At 33.9% G+C, this 26131-nt stretch overlaps 1 protein-coding gene across 1 annotated transcript in view; it reads right to left on the bottom strand.

The window, feature by feature from the left end:
- The window catches only part of KLHL1 (kelch like family member 1), a 361829-nt gene that overhangs the window by 85239 nt on the left and 250459 nt on the right, over positions 1–26131 (bottom strand). Inside the window, exon 7 of the mRNA XM_060637013.3 lies at positions 3989–4213. Coding sequence (XP_060492996.1) covers positions 3989–4213 — 225 coding nt within the window. The remainder of the gene's footprint in view (positions 1–3988; positions 4214–26131) is intronic.

Here is a 26131-nt window from a genome sequence, read left to right as displayed (position 1 = left end):
AAAGCCATACAGGTCAAAAATGTCTTGAATTTTATACATATATATATATATATATATATATATATATATATATGTATATATTATATATATATATATATATACATACACACACATATATACACACATATATTATATTTTTATATATTTTACATATTTTTAAGTTTTACTTTAGCCTGTTACTTCTAGTCATTTGAATGCATAACATGGGATTACATAGTCAATTTTATAATTTCACTGCATATCGCAGAATAAGTACTGATTATATGGCAAATAAAATGGGACATTCTAATTTCTGAACGAATAAAAAACTAGCACAGAAGGCTGTTGATTTACATTCAAACCAAATACCAGGGATTACATAAAAGGAAGGTCATGGTGCGTTTTTGAAAAACAAACATTGACACTGTAAAAAATAATTAGAAAAACAAAAGTTAGTTGTAACTTACTGAGACAAAAATTCATGGCACTGCAATGGGGGAATATCTTGGAGGAAAATTTGATCTGTGCTTTTTTGATGTGGTCAAAAGAACAACCAGTGAACCCTCTACATTGCTTGGCAGCAAGAGAGCAGAACCCATCAAGAGCCTGCCATAATTGGCTGGATGACATCAGAATGTCGTCAGAGCCCAGCTTAAAGGAAGAACTGTTAACAGCAGAAGCAAATAGACTTACTGGTTCAGAACATTCCCTTCCTATCCAAGCTCCCAGTCCTATAGTTAGGGCATCACAGATAAAGAAGAAAGGCATAAGGACATTTATTTGCAAGTGAAAGTAAACAGATGTGTCCCTGAGGGTTACATGTCAGGAATAATAGCCGATAGGTTGCACAAAATCAGCTTGCAAGGCCAGGGCTCCACGCCCTAGCATAACCCTCCCATCCAGTCCTGAATGTTTTGAGAGGGCACAAAGAATGGCATATGTCTTAACTTCCATTCAATTAGCCAAAGTGTCTGATATATTCATATGACTTAAAAATTACAGTTAAAAATACAGTTAAAAATTACACATTTCCATGGTTACAACTACTGTTAAAATAAAATTAGAAGAGAAGAAGAAAAAAAAGGAGAAAGAAAAAATAGATATGGGGAAGAAGGGGAAGCAGAAGCCGAAGCGGAGGGAGAAAAAGAACAGCAACAGGAGGAGGAGAGAAAGGATGACTAACAGGAAAAAGAGAAGAGTAAGAGGAGAGCTGAAAGAGGAATTTGAGGAAGAGAAGGAAGATGATCACATATAATAAACAAAAAAGAAGTAAAGAGGCAGATAGGAATTTGAAATAGGTATAATAAATAGCCTCACAGAGACAGGGAGGAATATTAATACCATGGAAGAAGAAAGCAATTATAGTGAATTACCAAGCAGGAATAACGAGTTTGTGAAAAAAATTAATTAAAATCAAGACATCAATATATGGGAGAAATATCATGATGCATGAAGATTAAGGACAATTTGGAGGGCTAGATATTAAAATTAGCCAATAGGAAGGGATAAAAGAAAACATACAAAATTAAACTAGAAAGATATGGTGAATTAAATAAGAAATATCAACATCAATGTAATAGGAGTCCCCGGGAGAAGGTAAATCAAAGATTGATGTGTATATCGAAGGGACAGAAATCTTGGGCCAAGGAGGCTTATTGCATTTGAGTATGACATAGAATGATGAACTTCTGAGATTCAACTGATCATAAGGAATGTGATTGATCATAAAGGAAACATTCAACTTCATCAGGAAACACACATGTATCTTGCATTGCTATCAATCTGGCTTCAGCTGATTAGAGCTTGGATTGGCATCCAGGTTGAAGGCAGCTTTCTATGTACCGGGCATTGCTAGCAATCTATGAGGCACTCTGGGATGAGAATTGTGTCCAGAAATGATTCTCTATCTACTAATTCAACAAGGACGGATCTTGGGGAGTATTGTAGGAGAGAATTTAAAAAAAAAAAACTGACAGGAAGCAATAGCCCCTAGGAAGTAAAACAGGAAACCAATGGCATAAGATATGGAGGAGAGGTGAGCCACTTGATAATAGAAACGAAACAGAATGAAAAACACAAAGCAAGGGAGGGCTAGGAATGAAAATAGTGGACTACTACAGTTAGTATTGGGTCCCCAAAACTTGTGAGAAATGCTGCACTACATTTCAGATATCTGAAATACTTATTAGCTCATGTCATTTACTGTGCAGCCTTACTTCCACCTGTACCTTTACAATGAACCGTTTAGCAAATTAGAAAAACTGAAAGACCACACCCCAGGTTACCATTTTGTCCAGTCCTGACGCCTAGAGGAGAGGACGCTGTGTGACAGAATTTGGAGGCACACCATCACCTTGTACACTTTAAACACTTGAAATTATATAGCATACGATGTATTCTCGGTGAAATTTTTTCAAGTATGTTCTCTTAGCATGCAAATAACCTACATAATTGAACCTTAGTACACCTTAATAGAAAATTACTGAATTGTCGAAAACAAAAAGGAAGAAGGAGACATTAAATTCTAAACATTCTAAACCAGAGTGCTTATTCTCTACATTTCACTCAAACAGAAACATAGGTAATTAGATAGCTAGATAACTAAAACAACACATATAGCTTTTACATGGATATAAAAGCACAAATCCTCCATTATATTTGAAAAACAATCATGTAAGAAACCTTTAATACTCATGAATGTTACCTGGGAAGAATAATTTGCTGTTAATATTTTCATATTATAATTTGGTTCCATGTGATTTAAATAAATTATATAGTTATTATTTAAAGCAAAAAATTTTAGAACTTGAAAAGGTTTTCATATATTTATTACTATTCCTTAATTTACTAATACCTAATGTGAAAAAAGGGAGGTAAGCTAAAAGATCAAATAGTCCAGACCTATTTTATTTATTTCTTTATTTATTTATTTATTTATTTATTTATTTATTTATTGTTTGCTTAAATTGATGGTAGAGTAAAGAAGAATGGGAAGTGCAGTGCTAGAGATATCAAAATTGAACTAGCATTAATATGTATTTTAGAAATGTTCTATAATTTTGCTTGCCTATGAATGTCTAAATCAATGAATTTGCAATTAAACCTGGATAGCTCTCTAATATGTATATTCTAAATACATGAAAGACACTTAATTGACTACTTGCCATATTTCAGTTATTCAAAAAAAGTCATTTGTACTTCTCTTTATAATCCCCATGGTACAAGTACAAATTCAGGAACTGTTCACCTTTATTTCATTCCTCTTTTCAAATATTTGTATAGGACTTTACAATTCACACAGTGATTTCATAACATTATAATTATATTTTTATCTACTTAATAACTTTGAATTGGTGGCAAGTCTTGAAATTGAAGTCTTATAGTTTAAGTGCTGTCCTCAAATCATGTCAATACGGTAGATTCAAGACTCACACCCAGATCATCTGAATCTCAATATAGTTCTCTGCATCTCCAGGTTCTTCCACAGGAGAAATCTGTTGAATCCTATGTTAATGATCCCTGGTGCCAATTGATACGTTATTCTTTCTCTAAACTGTATTGCTCTTTCCCCACAGATTTTTCAAGTGGAATTAATTACATGCAAAGGTATGGGTAGGCTAGTTATGGGAGTGGAGTGAGCCACCTTAATTAAGTTTTCCTCAATGCACATTAACTATTTTTTCCTCTGGGCAACATTACTCTGGCCTCTCCATGATAGTTCTACTTTTTATTTTTTCATATTGAACTTTACATGTTGTATGAATGTCAGATTGTGAAAACTTTGAGGATTGCTTGAGGTCTACTCATTTTGGTATCTTTGACATCCTTCTCAACAGTTTAATGCACATTAGTCAACACAAGAAAATGTCAAGAACTTAGAAAGAATGCTCCAAATAAGCTCATAATTTATCTAAAGTTAATGATAAATGACAGTAATGTATTTTTAACATGCATTTTAACTATCAATAAATGTTTCTAAAAATAATATCAATAAAGTAAGAGATCTTACCTAGACCATGTCTATGTGTTGACATTGGTGGTAAGACAGTCCAAGTCTTGGTTTTGGGATTGTAACATTCAACAGTGTTCAATGTCTTTAAGCCATCTCGACCTCCAATTACAAAGAGTTTGTCATCAATAACAGCCACACCAAACTGCAGTCTCCTGCCATTCATCATTCCTGCCTGGATCCACAAATTTGTTCTAAGGTCGTATTTCTCTATGGTTGTAGCTCCTGATGAAACATAAAATCAAACAATCACCATTTACTACTAATCTAACACACAACCTGCCCAAGACAGTGTACAAATTCAGATGTGAAAATACTCTTGTCACACTTATTTTTCTTAAAGACAATGTGGCAGAAAACTAAAGGGAGTAGTATTTTAACTACATTATTTCTTCTCCTTGGCAGAAACTAATTATCAAAGTAGACACAAATTTATAACTTGTTTGAATGTTATAATGGTCTCATGGCTAAACTATTGGTTCAATAGAATTATTGTTGGTCATGGCACAGTTCTGTCAGATTTTACAACTTTTTTATGTCACTGTTTGCCATAAAAAAGTAACATAATCCTAGTATAATTTCTGTATAATCTCTGTACAGTTTCTGAAAGTGAAGTGAATTTAATAAATTATTTACCATGTTTCTCTTTAAATTTGTTTTATGCCTTAAAATAACAGAACATTTTAAAAGTCAATTTGAGGTTATGTAAACAAATGTCAGCTATGCCTTTTAAGATCTTCTTTTAAAAAATGTATCTGGGGAATAGCTTAATAGAATGTAGAGACTAAACTGATTTTCTATCCTTATCAATCATGTTACAATCTCTAAATAAAATAGCTTATCTTTCCTAAAAGCTTTTTATACATAAATCTGAGAAATGGAATAAATCTAACTTGCCATATAGAAATTGAAAGCAGAAATAAGTTAAATTGCTGATGAGATATGTTTTTATAGATTTGGTTACACATTTCACGTTAAAAATGTCTGCCTTGAACCAGTTCACAAATGTTTATATGATAAACCATAGCTAACAAAACACTACTCTTGCTTTTCAGTGTTTGATCTTAGTGTTCAGATTCACATTCACCGGTGCTTTATCTTCAATGATTAAATATCCCTACAAAGGGAGTCAACATTCTTGTGTACTTTTCACATACTCACTAAAGATCTATTTTACTTGTAACATAATAAAAGCTTGCAAACTAGGGAAAGTATTCCTCAGGGTATTCACTTGTTATTTAGAAAGTAACCAGCAAGGAACTAAACAAATATGAACAACTTGGTAGGGGAAATTTTGCTAATTGAAATAAAATGAGTAAAATAGAGTAAATGCTCAAATGTTATCCAAAGGTAGCAAAGCAATAATAATATAGATACTAGGTTAGATGCATTTAATGTTTTTTAAGTTAATAAAAATATGAGCTAATTTCCATATAACTAAATATGAGGCATTATAAGATTAGAACTATTATTTTTAGAATAAACATAAATTGTAATGTTCAGAAAAGTCACTTATACTGATTAGTAACATAAGATATGCTTAAGTATATTTATTATATTTTATATTTGATGATTTATTCATCCATGTACAAAACAAAATTCCAAGGTGAACTAAACCACTGAATAATTTCAAGGTCATCTGAATTCTCAAAGCTTGATGGCATTGGCATTCACGAATGCTTCACTAAAATTAAGTTATATGGAAGTACCTCTCTCTTATGACTAACTCTTGACAAATATTGGTGGAATAGTGTAACCTAATCCCAATGAACCCAATTTCATGAGACTCATATTTTGCAGATACAGGTAGACAAAGAATTATTTGTACAACTGTACTTTCCATACTGTCCAAAACCTTGGTCAAAACCTTTGCACAGAAATTAAGGTCTAGTCATCCTTCTAAGAGAAAATAATTGGGAATGCATGAAATTAATGGCTTCTGAGCAACCAAAGGTGTTGTTATTCAAAGGGAAAAGTGAAGATTGATTTCAAAGTCTCATCCAAACAAGCTAGATGTATCTTAAATCTCAACACATGGCAGGATTTTTTGCTTTTACAGTGTTTTTCCTTGAACTGAGTCTTCAAAGGTGACCTCTGTATTTTATCCTAAAATTGCTACATCAGAAATTGAGTACATCCTGTCTTCATTTTTCAAATTAGAAGCTGTATTAATTTCCCATGGCTGCTATGAAAAATCACGTCAAACTTAGTGGCGTAAAAAAACCCACACATTTATCACCTTACAGCTCTGGAGGTCAGAAGTTCAAAATAGGTCTTATTGTGCTAAAATCAAGGTGTTGACAGAGCTTCATTTCTTTCAGGGGCTTTGAAGAAGTAAATTTCTTGCCTTTCCCATCTTTCACAGGCCATCCATATTCCTTATGACCCCTTCTTCCATTTTCAAAGCCAGAAGCACTGCATTTTCTCTGACATAGATTTTTGTGATTCCTTTAGGCCCACCCCTTTATAATCTGAATTAATGCAGAACATTCCTATTTAATGTAGAATAGACCGCTTATGGTCAGCTAATTAGCAAACTTAATTCTCTTCACCACCTTAAAACTTTTCCACAGTTTTCTATGTAAGCTACCATATTCATGAATTCTGGGGATTCAGATACAGATATCTTTGGGGAACCATATTCTACCTGCCCCAGAAGACAACACCTATTTCCACTCTGCTGTTTGACTTTGCATAGTTATAGAAAGTTTAGTAGAACAAAACAAAGAAATATTTCTTGATTTGTAGAACTTACTTATAGTAGCCAATCTGATTATTTTCTCATTCAGTCAGCATGTAATATAAATATTTTATTTAGTTTTTAAGGATCACAAAATTAAGCATATGCTTCCTCTTTTTCTAAGGAAAGCTATTAATAATAATGTTCTTTAAGAAATTCTCTCATCAGGAGTGCCTGGGTGGCTCAGTCGGTTGAGCGTCTGACTCTTGGTTTTGGCTCTGGTCATGATCACGGGGTTTGTGGGAATTAGTCCCATGCTGGGCTCTTCACTGACAACACTGAACCTACTTGAAATTCTCTCTCTCTGCCCCTTCCCTGCTTGTGCTCTCTCTTTCAAAATAAATAAATAAACATTACAAAAAAAAAGAAAAAGAAATTCTCTCACCAGTATACCCTACATTAGCTATCTGGATAAACATCACAATTCTATTATTACTATTTATTTTAATTTACAAATTTGTTTATGGGTTTGGTTGGTTTTCTTTGTTCATCAGAGTATATGTATTTCCTTAGTGGTTGCCTGAGTCAAAGGAAAGACAAAGCCATTCTCACTGAGAAATGTTACCCTGTTAAATGTGACATAAAGGTACCATTTGTCATTATGTAAATTAAAAATAGAATATAAGTAACTATTGTGGTCATAAGTCATAAATTTGAAATGTTAAAAAGGAAAACTTATTTTAACATATAGTTACTTTGGAGGTCATGAAACTGTCACTAATTATCTCAAATGCCTGCATGACTTTAGAATGTGTGACTGCAGGCACAATAGAGTCCTGACAACTTTCATAAACTGGAAAGCACCTACTTTGAGACTCCAAACCATAAACGTAAGCAACTAATTAATGTTTAGGTTCATTAAAACAGGTATAATGAGAACATCTGGCTATGGAGGACCAATATTAGGACTGGTTAGATCCCTATTGTTTTGTATTTTAAACTCTAGATTACTATGGTAAAGCAGTTTGAAGTTTGCATTATTTCTTGTAGGGAATTTTACTATTATTCTGTGAGCTATAACTTTGTATAATAACAATATTATTTTATAAAATGTGTAGTGTAACTCAATAGAATCTAAGGAAATTTGTAAAACTTCCTAACTTAATGGAGTTATATAATTCAAAAATACATCTCATTCTTGGTATATTGAATAATGTGAAATAAAATGTCAGGCATTTTTGAGACCATATGACATTAGTCCCAATATACTAATCAAATTAGTATACAGTATTTATTGAGTACTTCTTATGCTCTAAGAGATCTACATGTATTAGTACATTTGATTTTTATTAAAATATTATGACATGGGTATTATTATTATTAGGCCAAATTTATAGAAAAAGAAGCTGAATCAGAGAAAGCTTTAGTAACTTGCTCAGTGTCTCTCAGATAATAACTAGTTGAACAGCAATATTAAGCTGGCTCTAGAGCCCACTCTGATAAACACATATTTACTACCTTATCCTGGTTATAGAACAAGTTAATTGCACTTAATGCATGTGGCAGGCAGAATTTTATAAATGCTCCTTCTTGAGATTTAATGACCTATTTCCTGGATTGTGATAAGAAATCACTTCATTGGATTGTTATGCTGTGTGTCACAGTTCACCTTAATATGGGGAGATAACTTGGCTGGCCCTGATCTCATAAACCCTTGAACATGGAGAGATTTCTCTGGCTAGTTGTGGATGGGGAAGTCAGAAAGATATGAAGCATGAGCAGGACTCGACTTGCTCAGGTCAGGTATGAAAATGGAAGGGGCCACATGAGAAGGGATACGGGTGGCCTCTAGGAGCTAGGAGTGTTCCTTACTTGACAGCCAGCAAGGAAGCAATCTTTCAGGGAGATGACCTCCAGCTCTGGATGAGACCACAACCCTAGCCAACACTTTGATTTCAGCTTTTGACATCCAGAGCAGAGAATGTAGCCATGCCACCCTAAACTTCTGACTTACAAAACTGTGAGCTAAAATATGACTGTTGTTTTAAACCACTGTTTGTGGTAATTTGGTACACAGCAATAACGTGTACTTTGTTTTAATTTGCATTTTAAAAATTTATCAGGTATTTTTTTTTTTCAAGTTGAACAACATAACTAGAAGGTAATCTATACAATGCAAATACAAAAGTATTTTCTTCATGACAAAAAAACACAGCAGGCTCTTGTCTCAAAATATCAAACCTAGAATAAGTGTTCAAGATATTATCAAAGTGTGGTTCTGTGTCTCTTTAGAGTTGTTTATTATACAGTCACATATGATTAAGTTGTAACAATAGCAATTAATATATACGCATTCCATTTTGGCATTACCGGTAGCAGGACTTATTCCAATATATGTAACTCAATCATTTAGCAACCTTACTTCTCTTGAACATAGCACAGAATAAAATGATCATAGTTTTCCGAACTGACAAAATGTCACAAAAAGCTATAAAGAAGTTAAAGCTCTTTTATACAACTCAAAAGAAAGGGCCTCTGGTCTTCTCACAAAGCCTTTCTACTATAATTTTAGTGCACTATTAATAAGCTCAATTACCCTACTCACAAGACTTTACAAACCAACAAGTGAGAGTGATCTGGATCCTTTGACAACAGCAATAGCTGACAGTGAGGAAGTAACCAGAATAAAAATGGTGTTTTCACTGAAATAGAACAATCATGCACATCAAATCATTAGGAAAAGGTTAAATTATGTTAGAATGTATTCTCTTGAAGGAAGCAGTAAATAGAGAGAAACATACTGGAAAAGTTTAAAAGCAAAGGTTTTTTTATGATACTTAAAATATAAAACTTCAGGCTTTAAATAAAATAGCATTATAAAGAATGACTTATTTCTTGAATTTTTCATAGGATAAGCTTCTCATTGACTTTCATGTGTCTATATACTTATTGAAAATATAGTTTGGGATAATATTCTTACACTAATATAAAAGATATCACTGCAGGGAAAATATTTTTCAAAGACAGGCAAGTCACTACATTTTAGGTAATTTGTTATGTTTTATAAGGATGGCATTATAAACATTTCACACATAATAATTTCATATGTGCTGGATAAACATCCAACAAAATTCCACATTTCTCCCTTCTATAAATATAACCATTTGTAAGGGGTAATAGACTGATACATAGCTATGCATAGAGATATAAATGTAAATATATCATTAAACTTAATGCTGAATTTTGAGGTAGATATATAAATTTCAAAAACATGGAGGGTATTTAGGAGGGCACTTGTTGTGATGAGCACTGGGTGTTGTATGTGAGTGATGAATCACTGAATTCTATTACCAAAACCAGTATTGTACTGGATGTTAACTAACTAAAATTTTACTTAAAAAAATCTAACATTATACTTAGTTTAAATTAATTTCACTAAATTCAGGAATGCCAAAAGATGCCAAGTTCTTAACTCATAGCTTGGAGAAACAAAAGTATGGAGCATAATTTTAGTTATTTGTATTTTATGTAATAATGCACCTTAATAGTTAAATGTTATTACCATTAAAATCTTAGAAAAATTTAAAAGATTCCTGGAAGTTGTTTAATCATATAAGCAAAATGCAAACATCAGTGTAATTTCTTTAGAAAAATTAAATTTACCTTTTAGCACCACTAAAAGTGAGTTATCTAAAAATCAGCAAGATAGGAGCTAGTTCTAGATAAAGAAAAATTAAAACTTTATGGAAATATGTCAATTAAAATGAATGGAAAGAATCACACTAATTTTGAACAAGATGGCTTGTTTTCAGAAATGTGAATTATTATCTTATATAATCACAATTAATATGATGATATTTTTACAAAATATTTATGAAATTATACTTGTATTTCTCTGGAAATTCAAATAGAAATATCAAAAATACATTTTTAAAAGCTGGATAATTTCTAAAACAAAGGAGTAGTAAGGGAAAAATGGTTACCAGGTTTTAAAAAGCATTATATAAGTATAGAAATTTTTAAAAATGCTTTATGACAAAGGAAATAACTGTATTCATAACTCTGAAATGAAAGCCAGACATAACCTTAATACACTTGATATTTATAATTTAATAAAAGTATCTGTCTAAACCAATGGAAAACATGATGGGGGTGGGGAGGGCGGTAGGGAAAATGGGTAATGGGCATTGAGGAGGGCACTTGTTGGGATGAGCACTGGGTGTTGTACGTAAGTGATAAATCACAGGAATCTACTCCTGAAGATAAGAGTGCACTGTATACACTATATGTTAGCTAATTGACAATAAATTCTATTAAAAGTAAATAAATAAATACATAAACAAACTAACTAAAAATTAGTTTTAAGATAACTAGTTATTCTCTGGAGAAAAATAAATAAGTAAACTTGGAGTCCTGTCTTACTCTTCATACTGGAATGCACTTGAGATGAACCAATGACTAAAGCACAGCTGTGTGGGTTCAAGAGAACCCACGACATGGTTCTCTTCTCAAGGCTTCACAGACATTAACATAGACAAGGAGGGGCGCCTGGGTGGCTCAGTTAAGCGACCTACTTCAGGTCAGATCATGATCTCACGCTCCGTGGATCTTGTGCTGTGTGACTGAGCCCCACATCAGGCTCTGTGGTGATGGCTCAGAGCCTGGAGCCTACTTCAGATTCTGTGTCAACCTCTCTCTCTGTCCCTCCCCTGCTCGCGCTCTGTCTCTCACTTTCTCTCTCTTAAAAAATAAACATTAAAAAAAAAACAAAAAAACAGAGACAGGAGATTTTAAGTAAATTGCCCTGGGTTACACATTATTAAAACCTTAAATATCTTGGAAGATAAAAAAGGAGGTGATTGATTTTTACTTCTAGGTAGACTTAAGAGTGAAGTTCCATGAGGGAAGGCCATAAGACCCAGAAGTTATAAAATAAATATGAATATATATGATCACCAATCATCTAAATATAAAATACAGTTACATCAAAAATATATAAAGAAACAAAAGACTGAGAACATTAAAAACAAAAACTTTTTATAAATGTAGTGAAGGGTGAATTTCCTTGATGTATAAAAAGCCTTTAGAGATCAAGAACTAAATTAGAAACATAAAAATAGTAACATGTTAATAATACTAGCAGGTAATTAATGGGAAAGCAATATGAACAACATGTAAGCATCAGAAATTTTACTTAAGGTTTTCTAAGATAACCTTATTATATTCACAGCAGATTTGGAAAGTGAGTAATTTTGATATTGACATCAAAATCAGCTGGTTGACCTTAAATTGATGCAACATTTTCAAGGACTACTGTGTGTGCGTGTGTGTGTGTGTATAGTAAAATACATAATAAATTTAGGAAATAGGGGGAGTTGAATTTTTGATTTGTAATTTCCTATTAAATATTTTATCATAAATATGTCTTAGTCCTATAAATGAAATACTAATTTCTTTTTAATACCAGCTTTTGATGTTACTAATGATGTCATAGGAAAGAGACTTAAAAAGATAAGCCAAAATTGTAATTATTTCTATTATTATTACTTAGCCACCTTTTTTACAGCAAAGAACTCATTTATTAAAATAACTTTATTGCAAAAGAACACGTATATTAAAGCATTATTGCAAATACAGTTTTTTCATATTCTTAAAAATATTCATTAAACATAAATTCATGTGCTAACATTTTCAAATTAAATACTTATTTTCACAATTAACATTTGCCAAAAATCAGCCAAAATCTTGCTATTTTGATTGTTATTAAAATGCCCTATGTCCTAATTAATAATTTTTGTAAAATATTTATTAGAATTTTTCTAGCCTTTGCTGAAAATGTGGGTACCAGTGAATGATAGGAAAAATTAATATTGTGACAATTGGGTTCTAGTTCTATTATTGACTATATAACAAAATACCAGTCATTGAAATGCTTTTTCATAAGTATAGCAAAAGAACACGAGGTCTTATTGATCTCCACCTAAACTATAAACTCTTGGAAAATACATTTTTGCCTTTTTCATAAATGAGTACCTACTTTACAAAGATATATTAATGAAGGATCTCTGTGATCTACTGGTGTTTGCTCATTTAAAGTAAAGTATTACATTAATACCACATTAGGTGAAAGTGTAGTGACTTCTACTTATCTTTAAATCTCTTACTTAACATTCTCTAACTCTATCACAGAAGTAACTTAAGGTAGCCCTGAGGAGTCCTTCTTTGCCAGAGAAGAGCCACACATTGGAGGGTTAAGATCTAGTTTGTATGAAACATATGTACAACACACATAGACTTATTCCCTGTGGATCTGCAAAAGGAGACTTAATTTAGAAAACAGATGTATCTATTATCGCTTACTGTTCATTCACAGGGAGATTGATCAAAAAGAATACTGAGTGCTCAAGAATTATAATTATGGTGGGAAATTCATCATAACGCACTAATTTATTATTCAATCCACATTCATAGAAAGACCTACAGAAGACATATAGTGACTTGGCCCAATTCCTCTGACTACTAGAAGGCAAAATAAAGTTATTATTAGACTAAATGTTGTAGAATTTGACTTATAATTTTAACCCTGATTTATCCTCACAAGAGATACCAAAAACAGTTACAACCAAAATAGTCACTAAGCTTTGTTTCTTTCTAGTAAGGATGAGGCTAAGAAAGGAGACTTCATTGACAGGTGATTCACTTTTCACCAGAAACAGCCTTCCTTGACTCCTCAGTAAAGAACATGGCTTCCACAGATTCCTAATTAGAGAACTGGTGGTTACCAGAGGGGGGAGCTGAGTGAGGCATGGGTTAAATAGGTGATGGGGATGGTGAGCACAGGGTGATATACGGAAGTGTTGAATCACTATATTGTACACCTGAAACTAATATAACACTATGTTAGCTAACTGGAACTAAAATAAAAACTTAAAAAAAAATGACTTCCAGGGGCTGAAAGTCCCTTGTCTGGAGACTCCCTGAGAATGATGTAAACAACCAGAATTGGGGCACCTGGGTGGCTCAGTCAGTTAAGTGTCCGACTCCTGATTTCAGCTCAGGTCATTATCTCACAATTCGTGAGTTCCAGCTCTGCATCAGGCTCTGGGCTGACAGTGTGGTGCTGCTTGGGATTCTCTCTCTCTCCCTCTGTCTCTGCCACTAGCCCTTGTCTCAAAATAAGTGAATAAATAAATAAACTTAAAAAAACAACAACCATATTTTAACAACACGTGAGCATCTTTCTTGATTCTAAAGAGTGTTAAAGAATTGGATACTTTGACTTGGCCTTGTTCTTCATCTGAGACCCTTGGGGAAGTATGGTTCTCTCCTAAAAATATGTTAGCAGACCAGTAAATAGATGCCCATGACAGAAGACAATCCTTTGTGTCGGAAAAACAAACTGGGCTTACACTAACATGTTTCATGGTTTTGAGTTGTTTCTATAATTTTGTGCAAACTGATGACCTTGAACTGGTAATCTCCAATGGTATATGTCAAGTTTAAAGAAAACGTACTGAAGGGGAACCAAAGTGACTGAATGAAGTTACTGAGGCAGACATCAAGTAGGGTAGTACTCAAAGGGCAAAGATGAAAGAATAAGCTTTCTTTTGTTATATTGCTTTTCTTCAGAAAAACTCCGACAGTATTTTAAAATTATCTCACCCACCTAATTGCAAATGCTCAGGTTTCTCTGACACAGAATTATAAGTGAATCATTTTCTTAAAGCTACATGACGATTACTATTGAGTTAAATGCTTTAAAAATTATCCAGTTGTAAAATTGCTGTATTAAAAGTCATTCTTTAAAAGTTCTTGATAGTGAAGCTTGTACAGCTCAAGCTAAGGAAGTAAAAAAGTCAGGTCAAGATGGTTAATTCCACCTATCTATTTCCCGTTCCATTTTTGCCTTTCAACAATACTGATAATGATGCATCGAATTAGAGACAAATTCAGGGTAAATAATCCTTTCAAGTCTTTTGAATAAAGAAAGAAAAATAACAGGAGCTTATTCTTAAAGTTAGATAATTTAAATTTTTTAAATATATGAAAGTCCAAGGCACACATCAAATATTTAAATGTCATAATAATATATGCTCTATAATCAAATGATTCAATAAAAAATACCTCAAGGAAATTAAGATTTTTATTTTATAATTAATAATTAATGCTTTTCCTTCCTTGTTTTTAATCAGCATTTTTCTTATTATTACCTTTATTAAGAAGATTTGCTTTTAGTTCATGTGAAAGAAGTAGGTAGGACTCTCTGCTCAGAAACCTGGCTGTTAATTGACCTGTGGCTGCAACAGGGCACCAGCAAGGAAGCAATACAAATATGCTGAAATCAAAGACTATACACTCAGTCCATCACAATCTAAGAGAAGAGTCACTGCCAGTGTGGTCTTCCTACCAGTGTATCTGGGGTATCTCTTTAGGTTCCATTTATTGTTCACAGTTGTCATGTGTGAAATGATAAACAGAAGATATGAAACTTCAATTTCATTTTTTCTCTCTTACCTCCAAAGAATATCAAACTGAAAAAGCTTTTAACCATTGGCTTACTCTTTCTTTGGAACTAAAAACAGTTGACCCTTGAACACCACTGGTTTGAACTGTGTGGGTCCACTTACAGGAGGAATTTGTTTGGGTACTGCACAGTATTGTAAATGTATTTTCTCTTTTGTATGATTTTCTTAATAACATTTTCTTTTCTCTAGCTTACTTTATTCTAAAAATACAGAATATATTACACATACAAAATAACGTGTAAATAGACTGTTTATGTTATTTGTTAGGTTTCCAGTCAACAGTGGGCTAATAGTAGTTCAGTTTTGGAGGAGTCAAAAGTTATACACAAATTTTCAGCTGTGTAGGGATCAGTGCCCCAACTCACCCACTGTTCAAGGGTCAACTGTAGTCTCATACATGGCTTCTCCTAAGCCAGAGGGTCCTCTGCTTACCTGCGATGGAACTGTATTTAGGAAAGCTCACTGTGGTCACTTTGTGTCAAGAAGAGGGCAGTGCCTCTCATAATCTTAATTCTCCTTCAGCCAAAGAAAAGAGGGCTGCTTCATAGACTTAGGCCTACAAGAAGGACCTTGCAGTTGCCATCAACCTCACACCCTAACATTCTAATCCTATTTCTTTGTATCAAGCAGCATAATTTAACAATGTCTCCTCAAATTAGACAGTGTTTGCTTTGAATAGTTCTGATATGCATGAATTTCAGTTACCATGGGTTAGTTAAATAACACCCCCCCCCGCAACAAATTTCAACTACTGCAATATATTAACTGTGAAAAATTGCATAAAATGCAAACTTTGCTATTAGTTCTGTGGTCCACAAATCACTACTTAAAAACCAGATGTACATTACAATCAGTGGCCAATCACATCACTTCTTTCAAAGTCTGCAAGTGATTGCTCATTGCACTTCTGTTACTGAGTTCATGCACAGGCTATTGTGTCACCTTTTTGTCTCTTTATGATAAAGTCACTGTCATTTTACCAAAATGAAATAAAAATAAAAATAAATAGATGAATGAATAAATAAAGGATAATTGAAGAGAGAATTGCCTAACAAAGGGGTAAGTGGAGCATAAAAGAGAACAGTGATAATGCTAGAAGGGAAATTATAGTAGAATCACAGACTTTCTTACCCTGTTGGTTGAGGATTTCCTCTGGAGCTTTTACCCCCAGCCTGTACTTGCACTATTGGGCTTCCTGTGCATGCAGTCTGACCTTGCTCTCATACCAAAAAGAATGCTCTTAGGCAGATAAGCAGGGAGGTTGGGAGGTTGCTTGTGGTGGAACCTCATGAACAAGTACAGAAACTGTCCATTCCATCCGCCAATACGTTCAAGTTGGGTCAAGGGAAGGTGGCGTTTGACATACAAGTTTCCTAGAAATACTGTACAGAGGTTTATTTTCTTCTATAGCTGGGGTTGGAAAACTTTCTATAAAGGGCCAGATAGTAAAAAATGTAGCTGTGGGTCTCCTTTTGGGTCTATTTGTTATAACTATATGATTATTATAGAGTAAAAACAACCACAAACAATAGCTAAACAAATGAGAGAGGTACAATAAAACTCAATGGCTATTGAAATATGAATTTCACAAAATGCAAATAGTCACTAAATATTTTTCTTTACATTTTTTCCAGTTAGCTTTTTTTAAGTTTATTTATTTAATTTGGGGGAGAGAGAGAGCACAAGCTGAGGAGAAACAGAGAGACAGAGAGAGAGAGAGAGAGAGAGAGAGAGAGAATATCCCAAGCAGGCTCCACACTATCAGTACAGAGTCTGATGAGGGACTTGAACTCATGAACTGTAAAAGCATGACCTGAGCCGAAATCAAGAGTCAGATGCTTAGCAAACTGAGCTACCCAGGTGCCCCATCAATTCTTATGATATAAAAACCAAAGCCATACAAAACCTATAGTGGGCTAGATTGGGCCTGTGGGCCATAGTTTGCCAACCCTTGCTCTTAGATGCCAATATAATACAAGCAAAATGCCACCTAACCAATGTTTGTTGGTTATAATAAATCAAACAAGTCTTCATTTTTGAAAGAACAAATTGAATTTCCATATAGCAATTTGTGTACCAGTTTTATTAGAGTAGCCTTCCCTACTCAATCTTCATAAAACAGCAACACTGGCCCCTCATCCTGTACACCCCCTCCCACTTTCTTTATATTTCTCTATAACTAACCATCAAATGAATTATTTCATACTAACATGTATTTTTGTTTATTGTCTCCTGAATATAAGTTAAGCTATGACAGGCCAGTGACTTTTGCTGTTTAGTTGGCCAGCACAAAGAACAGTGACTAGAAGTTTGTATGAATATTTGTACCAGAATTAGAAAATTCAAAACGAATGAGTTGGTAATCTGGGAACCCAAGAAATGCTGAGGAACCAGCTATAGCAGTGAGACAGTTATAGTCCAATTTCATAGAGGCGCCTTGGTTGCTCAGTTAAGCATCTGACTTCGGCTTAGGTCATGATCTCACAGTTCATGGATTCGAGCCCCGCATCCAGCTCTGTGCTGACAGCTAGAGCCTGGAACCTGCTTCAGATTCTGTGTCTGCCTCTCTGCCCCTGCCCTGCTCATGCTCTGTTTCTCAATCTCTCTCTCAAAAATGAATAAACATTAAAAAAGTTTAAAAAATCCAATTTCATAATTAATACTTTCCAATAATTGGGGCAGAAATTTAAGGAAAAAAACACAACAAAATCTATTTTTTCCTAATTTTGGAGAAAAAGTGATAGCAGAATTCTCAGAAAGTTGAATTTTCTAATCAAAATGTGAACACCTATATAAAAATTATTTTAATCTAATAGAATTATAGTTAAGACTGTCAAATATATGAAGTTGTTATTTATTCATGACCATGCTTCATAGGTAGACATTGGCAATGGTCACCTGTAAACAAGAAACTTAAAAGGAAATTAGAATTTTGTACAACAAAAAATGTCTCTAACTAAAACCTTATGACAATAGATGGAGTCAAGCTTAAGAGTAGTATACTAAATGAAAGTAATTTATTTGTATAACTGCTATAAAATAAACTTAACTTAATTATCCTTAAAGTATAATATCTGCTTTTAAAATTTGTTTAATTTTTTTAACGTTTATTTCTTTTTGAGAGACAGAGAGAGCATGAGCATGGAAGGAGCAGAGAGAGAGGGAGACACAGAATCAGAAGCAGGCTCCAGGTTCTGAGCTGTCAGCACCGAGCCTGATGTGGGAATCAAACGCACCAGCCGTGAGATCATGATCTGAGCCAAAGTTGGACGCTTAATAGACTGAGCCACCCAGGTGCCCCTCTGCTTTCAAATTCTTATCTGGATAAATATTAAATTGATACTGACAATTCAAATTTATTATTATTTTTTATTACATTTATTTATTTTTTGAGAGACCTAGAGAGACAGAGCACAAGTTGGGGAGGGGCAGAGAGAGAAGGAGATACAGAATCCGAAGCAGGATCCAGGCTCCGAGCTGTCAGCACAGAGCCCGATGTGGGGCTCGAACTCATAAACCGTGAGATCATGACCCAAGCCGAAGTCGGACACTGAACCGACTGAGCCACCCAGGCGCCCCTGACATTCAAATTTTCATGCAAAAGCATAGCTAACTGTTTTTATAAGTGAATTTCATGTTGTTCATAAACTTCCTTTCAAATGAAACTTTGTCTAGAGGTCAGAAGCTTACCAGTGTGATTTTTCTTCTTAGGTGTCTTTGTTCTTTGAACCATCAAAGTCTCAACCCCAATGACTAGAGGCTTAAGTGTGGACAAAAATTTACTAGTGATGAGGGCACGGGGGTGGTTCAGGTGGTTAACCATCTGACTTCGACTTAAGTCATGTTCCTCTATCCCCTTCTCTCTTTCTGCCCCTAACCCCACTCATGCACACACTGTTTCTCTCTCTCTCAAAAAGAAATAAATATAGAAAAAAAATTACCAGCAATGAATAATATATAACTCTTCAAAATATTACTCCCACTACCATTTACTGAATCAGTGTTCAGTTAAGGTTTTTATATGTGTTCCTGTCGGTATTTGTCACAGTGTCTCAGAAATATGAAATACTATATTATTCCTACTGTATATGAGAAACACTAACATTTGGAATACTTACTCATCTTACCAAAGCTCACACAACTCTAATTGTCTCATTTTTACTAAAATGAGTAAATGGCATGCACCAAAAGGTGTTTCAGGTTGTTGGTGAGGAGTTAAGCCTTCAAATCTATAGTTAAGTCCTGAAATAATTGAATTTTTAAAAAATCCCTTATATTTCTAGTAAATGCCCATTAATAGGGACTTACATAAATATGTATACATGTATGTGTATATTATGTACTTATATGTATATATAACTATATTTTTCAAAAGTTAAATCTAGTACAGGAATTTATATTTGGTTTGGTGTTTTGACACAGAATGGAATGCTCAGCTTTTTGTGTATAATTTGCTTTTATTTAAAATACAAAGTAAGTGCATAAATGTACAAGTATACTCCTACATGACACAGATACTGGGACTTTCTGAGGCATCAACATTTTCACTTTTCCTATCTCCTGCTTATTACTCCAGAGAAATTGCATTGGAATCACCCTCATCATTGAAATTATTATCTCCCTCTCTCAGCAGGCATGGTTGGATTCCTTGAGTAATATATATAGTTTACATGACTCCAATGTGGTAGGGTAAATTAAATGTGCTTATCCCCTTTGGTATTTATTCATGAAATTTGCTCTCACACTTAAATTGCCTCTTGGTGGATATATCATTATTTGTATGGATCATTATCTATAAGTGTACATTTGTATTTCTGAACCACATTAATGCTGCATGGTCTTAAAGAATTCCCTAGAAGTCAGACACCAAGACGACTTGAGTGTGAAACACAACTAACATACAATCCTTCAAAAGCTTTGATGTTAAATAAAAATATATCCTGTAATTCTGGTGTATCAAATAATATTTCATATTCATAAAAGATGCCAAAACGTCCAGGTTGCTATTCAACATACGAAATGTTATTATTAGGAGAATAAAACCATGAAAAAGAAAAAAAAAAGCTTAGTAATGATTAGGCATAGTGAAAACAGCACTTTTTGTGATTTATTTAGTCACATATTTGCATAGTTTTTAAGAAGTAAAGACATATTTGCAGTGGTATTTTCCACACATTTTTTTTTTTGCAGATCATGTATCTTATAACATCAGCTGATATACCTCTTAAACATAAATGTGCAGTGGCCACAAAGAATAGGCAACAACAGATGTTGGTGAGGATGCGGAGAAAGAGGATCTCTTTTGCATTGTTGGTGGGAATGCAAGCTGGTGCGGCCACTCTGGAAAATAGTATGGAGGTTCCTCAAAAAACTAAAAATAGAACTACCCTACAACCCAGCAATTACACTACTAGGCATTTATCCAAGGGATACAGGGTGCTGTTTCGAAGGGACACATGCACCCCCATGTTTATAGCAGCACTATCAACAATAGCCAAAGTATGGAAAGAGCCCAAATGTCCATCAATGGATGAATGGATAAAGAAGATGTGGTATATATATACAGTGGAGTATTACTCGGCAATCAAAAAGAATGAAATCTTGCCATTTGCAACTACATAGATGGAACTGGAGGGTATTATGCTAAGTGAAATTAGTCAGAGAAAGACAAAAATCATAGACTTCACTCATATGAGGACTTTAAGAGACAAGACAGATGAACATAAGGGAAGGGAAACAAAAATAATATAAAAACAGGGAGGGGGACAAAAGAAAAGAGACTCATAAATATGGAGAACAAACTGAGGGTTACTGGAGGGATTGTGGGAGGGGGGATGGGCTAAACGGGTAAGGGGCACTAAGGAATCTACTCCCGAAATCATTGTTGCACTATATGCTAACTAATTTGGATGTGAATTTAACAAAATAAAAAATCAAACAAGTTAAAAAAATATTATACTGATTGACAGAAACCTTAAAGAATGTGAAATGTGTGATTACGTCCATATGAAGTTCAAGAATAGGCCAAACTAATTTAAGTTGAAAAAAATTAAGGAGTAATTCTCTTTGGAGCTGTGGAAGCTGGGGCTGATTAAAAAGGGATATGAGGTAACTTTCTGGGGTAATGGCAATGTTCTCTATCTTGTTAGAGGTTTGAATTATATAGGTATATATATTTGGAAAAAAAACTAATTTAAGGTTACACTTAAGATTTATGCATTTTACTCTATGTTAATTTCACCTAAAAGCTCTAAAAATATTCAAATCTAGTTAATAAGCATGCCAATGTTTTTAGGGTGAAGTGTGTCTATGTCTAGAACTTTGAATGCATTACAAAATTTGATGGATGAGCAAAGTGTTAACTATAAAATCCAAGCTGAATATATGGATATTCACCGTATGATTCTTTTAACTTCTATATGCTCACAATTTTTATAAAATTTTGGGAAAATGAAATACTTAAAAAACTGATGTTTTTTTTTTTTTTTTTTTTTTTAATTTTTTTTTTTCAACGTTTTTTATTTATTTTTGAGACAGAGAGAGACAGAGCATGAACGGGGGAGGGGCAGAGAGAGAGGGAGACACAGAATCTGAAACAGGCTCCAGGCTCCGAGCCATCAGCCCAGAGCCTGACGCGGGGCTCGAACTCACAGACCGCGAGATCGTGACCTGGCTGAAGTCGGACGCTTAACCGACTGCGCCACCCAGGCGCCCCAAAACTGATGTTTTCAATGTAACTGGATTGGTGTAATAAAAGTGGTAAGTATGAAATGCTAAGATATTATAAAAGATGGACAAGATGCAGCTAAGGGGTGGGAGGATTTTAAGTAGGGTCAGACTAGTAAAGGCAGGGGTGATGAAAGATAAAAGACACTGAAACAAAAGACAATGTACATGTATGGATAGTATTGCGACTTGTGTAAAGCTTCAAACCTGAGGAAATGAGTTGCGAAATTTGATAAAGATTAGAGATTTTATATCAAGACATTTTTGATGGAGAGAAAATAGGCAAAATCTGCCGGTTAAATTTGAAATGATAGCCAGTGAAGGATACATACACTAATAAAGAATGGGCTCTATCTAGGTGACTAATGAAGGATTATTATTATTATTATTCATTATTTTGCATTTAGTGATTATGCTAAAAGTCATGACAAATTGGTTTGCCAGTAGTGAGCTGGATATGTAGAACTGAAAGAGACTAGAGGTAGGGAGATCATTATGTAGCTTATTTATGTGCTGTGAGAAAAAATAAGTTTATCTGAGAAACACATGCATTACCCCAGGTTTGTAGGCATAAGGTGATAAAGCTTCAATCAATGTAGTGGAAATGCTGATGTAAATCAGGCAGGCTCTGATAACTGATTAGTTATGGAAGGCAGAGCAATTCTGATGAGAGACATTTGAAGCCAAGTTAGATGGAAATATTGCTGATAGGGTATATTCTAGACAGGATATTAATGGCTTTTTATAGCAGGAAGTATAATGACTTTGTTCAAATTACACTGCTTTTATTTAATAATTATACCATGTATTTTATATGTATCTAAAAGGTCCTTTTTTCACATGGATAATTTGTTCTTTGAGGAAATAATATCAACATAAAAGTTAAACAAAAAAGAATATTTTGAACACTTTTAATAAACTTTTATTTTTAAAACAATATACTGAATGTGATCTTTATAAATTTGTATTCATGTATGTGAATATTCTGGAGATTAAGCAAATACATGTAGTTGTTATCTAAAAATACTAATTTAATAATTCTTCATATCTATCCTTAGAATAAAATTTTAAATACAGTCTGAATTCTTATAAAATGTCTATTATATTCCATTTTGAAGATGTGTTATTGAAAGGTAAAGCTTATGAGAAATTGATCAAATAGAGAATTTTAAATAAGGGGAAATACTTAAAACATTTATAATTCTGTGTGAATAAAAATTAATTTACAAAACATGAAAGAGAAATAAATATAATAGAGAATATTTAATTTTCTCAATTACCTACTTTCTTATATTCCTAATGTGTTCCCTAGAGAACTAGTCCTAAATGTCAGTAAAATCCTAAAGAAAAATCATATTAAATATTAAAAGTACATCAGGCTTTTATGGTGGCATTTAAAAAAGTCACTTTCAACACATCTCATCGTTAATAGGTTAAATGTGGGCAAAAGGGTAGGAGAAATAACACTGATTTTGGAATTACACAGATCTCTTCATTTAAAATCTATCTTAACATACTTAGTAAAAGGTACAAATTAAGAATGTTTCTCAGGGGTGCTGGAGTGGCTCAGTTTGTTAAGCATCCAACTCTTGATTTCAGCTCAGGTCATGATCTTCAGTCATGAGATCCAGCCCCTGGTAGGGCTCTGTGTGGAACCTGCTTATAATTCTCTCCTTCCCTTTCCCTTGGCCCCTCTCCTGCTTGGGCATGCTCTCTCTCGCTCTTGAAAAAAAAAAAAATACCAACCTTTCTCAAAATCAAATAATTAAGAATATGCTCTCAACATGTTTGTTGTACAAAGTAAATGAAATTTTGTATATGGTGATGCTTAGAAGTAAGTATTGAAGGGGGCACCTGGGTGGCACAGTCGGTTAAGCGTCCAACTCAGCTCAGGTTATGATCTCACATTTTGTGAGTTTGAGCCCCATATTGGGTTCTGTGCTGACAGCTCAAAGCCTAGAGTCTGCTTTGGATTCTGTATCTCCCTCTCTCTCTCTGCCTCTCCCCCGCTCGCACTCTGACACCCTCTCTCTCTTAAAAATAAATAAACATTAAAATATTAAAAAAAAAAAAAAAAAGAAGTACTGAGGGTCACCTGGGTGGCCCAGTAGGACTCTTGATTTCAGCTCAGGTCATTATCTCATGGTTACTGAGATCAAGCCCCATGTGGGGCACTGTTCTGAATGGCAGAGCCTGCTTGGGATCCCCTCTCTCTCTCTCTCTTTCTCTCTCTGCCCCTCCCCCACTCTCTCTCTCACTTTCTCTCTCAAAATAAATATTTTTTAAAAAATAAATAGGTATTCAAAGTATGACATTGATGAAATAATTTTAACATTCTTCAATGTTCAGTTACTGAGGACCTGATATAGATTCGTGATATTTTTTTCTGCTTGAAGGATTATATTAGGAAAATTATTTAGGTAATAGCAATCTCCTATTTACATTTTGTTTTTTAGATCTTCAATTATAAAAAAGGAGAATTTCATATGAACACAATTTATACTCATAAATGTTCTACTTCAAAGTTATTGCTATATATATATATATATATATATGTACAAGATTTGTTCATTTTGGACATCTACTAAGATCAGTTAAATAAGTTGTAAACTAAATATGACAAATATTTACCAAAAGCCTACTAGAAGTGACAATATTGATCTATTACATTAGAATAAATATACTTATTAAGTTATACTTGTAGTTCTGAATATCTGCTAATGATCATACAGATCCAAGATGTATCAATTTCTTTTTTTTTAATGTTTTATTTATTTTTGAGACAGAGAGAGACAGAGCATGAGCAGGGGAGGGGCAGAGAGAGAGGGAGACACAGAATCTGAAGCAGGCTCCAGGCTCTGAGCCATCAGCACAGAGCCCGAGGCGGGGCTTGAACCCACAAACCGTGAGATCATGACCTGAGCCGAAGTTGGACGCTCAACCGACTGAGCCACCCAGGTGCCCCAAGATGTATCAATTTCTAATTAAGCTTGAGTTTGAATTACATTTGCTATCAGGAGAATGTGTGGGGATTTGATCAAATTGCTAGTGAATCATCATCTATGTTGTATCTAGCTGTTCTAATTTAGTACATAATATAATTTAATACTTTGAGTTAGAATTATAATCTCTATTTTAAAGATTTAGACTTTTAAGTTATATTTGAATAGTACTCCCAAATTTGTGAATACTCAGAATTATTTAACCATGGATGTATCAATTATCTACTTTATAAATATGTGATAGATAGGAAAAAGTCAGGCTGCTAACAGTTGAATTCTAAACAAAATACCTATGTTGCAAAAAGTATAGGACATAAAGAGGTAAAATAATCTATGAAGAAAAATTCTAAATGGAAAAGAAAAAGGAGCCTTCTGTTTATTGGAGAATAGAAGACAGTTGATATGCCCTCTAGTTATAACACCAAGACACCTGAGAAAATTACTATCATAACACTATTTTTTTGCATTGCTGGACTTCAACGAAAGTGAGAAGGGCACAACCAAATATCTGAAAGAACAGTGAGATAAAACCTGAGAGAGAGCTAACCAAATACAAAAGCCAGCACTTCCTCAGGAAAGATGTCTACACCTGTGATAGGATCTGGAGCACCTGCCCTTGGCCTACCATAAGGTGGAAGAATGAACCAGAGGCTTTGCGTGAAGTCTGGAGCTTTGAAGAGGACTGACAGGACTTATGTCAGTGGTGCTCCCAGTTCTTGGTTAAAGCTAAACTTGTTGGAGGCAAACATCCCAATTGAGTCCTCTCAAAGCCCGACGAATGAACTATGACTTCAAAATAATATTATCCAACAGTAAAAGAATCAAATTAACAAAAATGAGACTTGTCAGAAACAACAGACAACACTTAGACTCTCAATCTTTTAAATGTTGAGATTATTCATTACGGAATAGAAAATAAATATGTAAAAACATTTAAATAAATAACGGATGAAATTTAAAAGTAAGTAAGATGAGAACATGAATGATTATTTTATAAATCTCACAAAAGAGAGAATTTTCAGAAATGGACACTGTTGAAATTACAAATCCACAGGGGCCTCTGCGTAACCAGGATGGATAAGCTTGTATAAGACTATCTTCATGAGAATAACCATAAAGTGACAGTTTTAAAATACTCCAGAAATTAGCTGTTTAACGACATTAGAGACTAAAAAAGGCAGCTAACACTTAAGAGGTCAAAGACCCATAG

This window comes from Panthera onca, chromosome A1, assembly GCF_046562875.1.
Source record: "Panthera onca isolate mPanOnc1 chromosome A1, mPanOnc1 haplotype 2, whole genome shotgun sequence".
In the NCBI taxonomy this organism is placed as follows: Eukaryota; Metazoa; Chordata; class Mammalia; order Carnivora; family Felidae; genus Panthera; species Panthera onca.
This window is presented reverse-complemented; position numbering and strand designations above follow the sequence as displayed.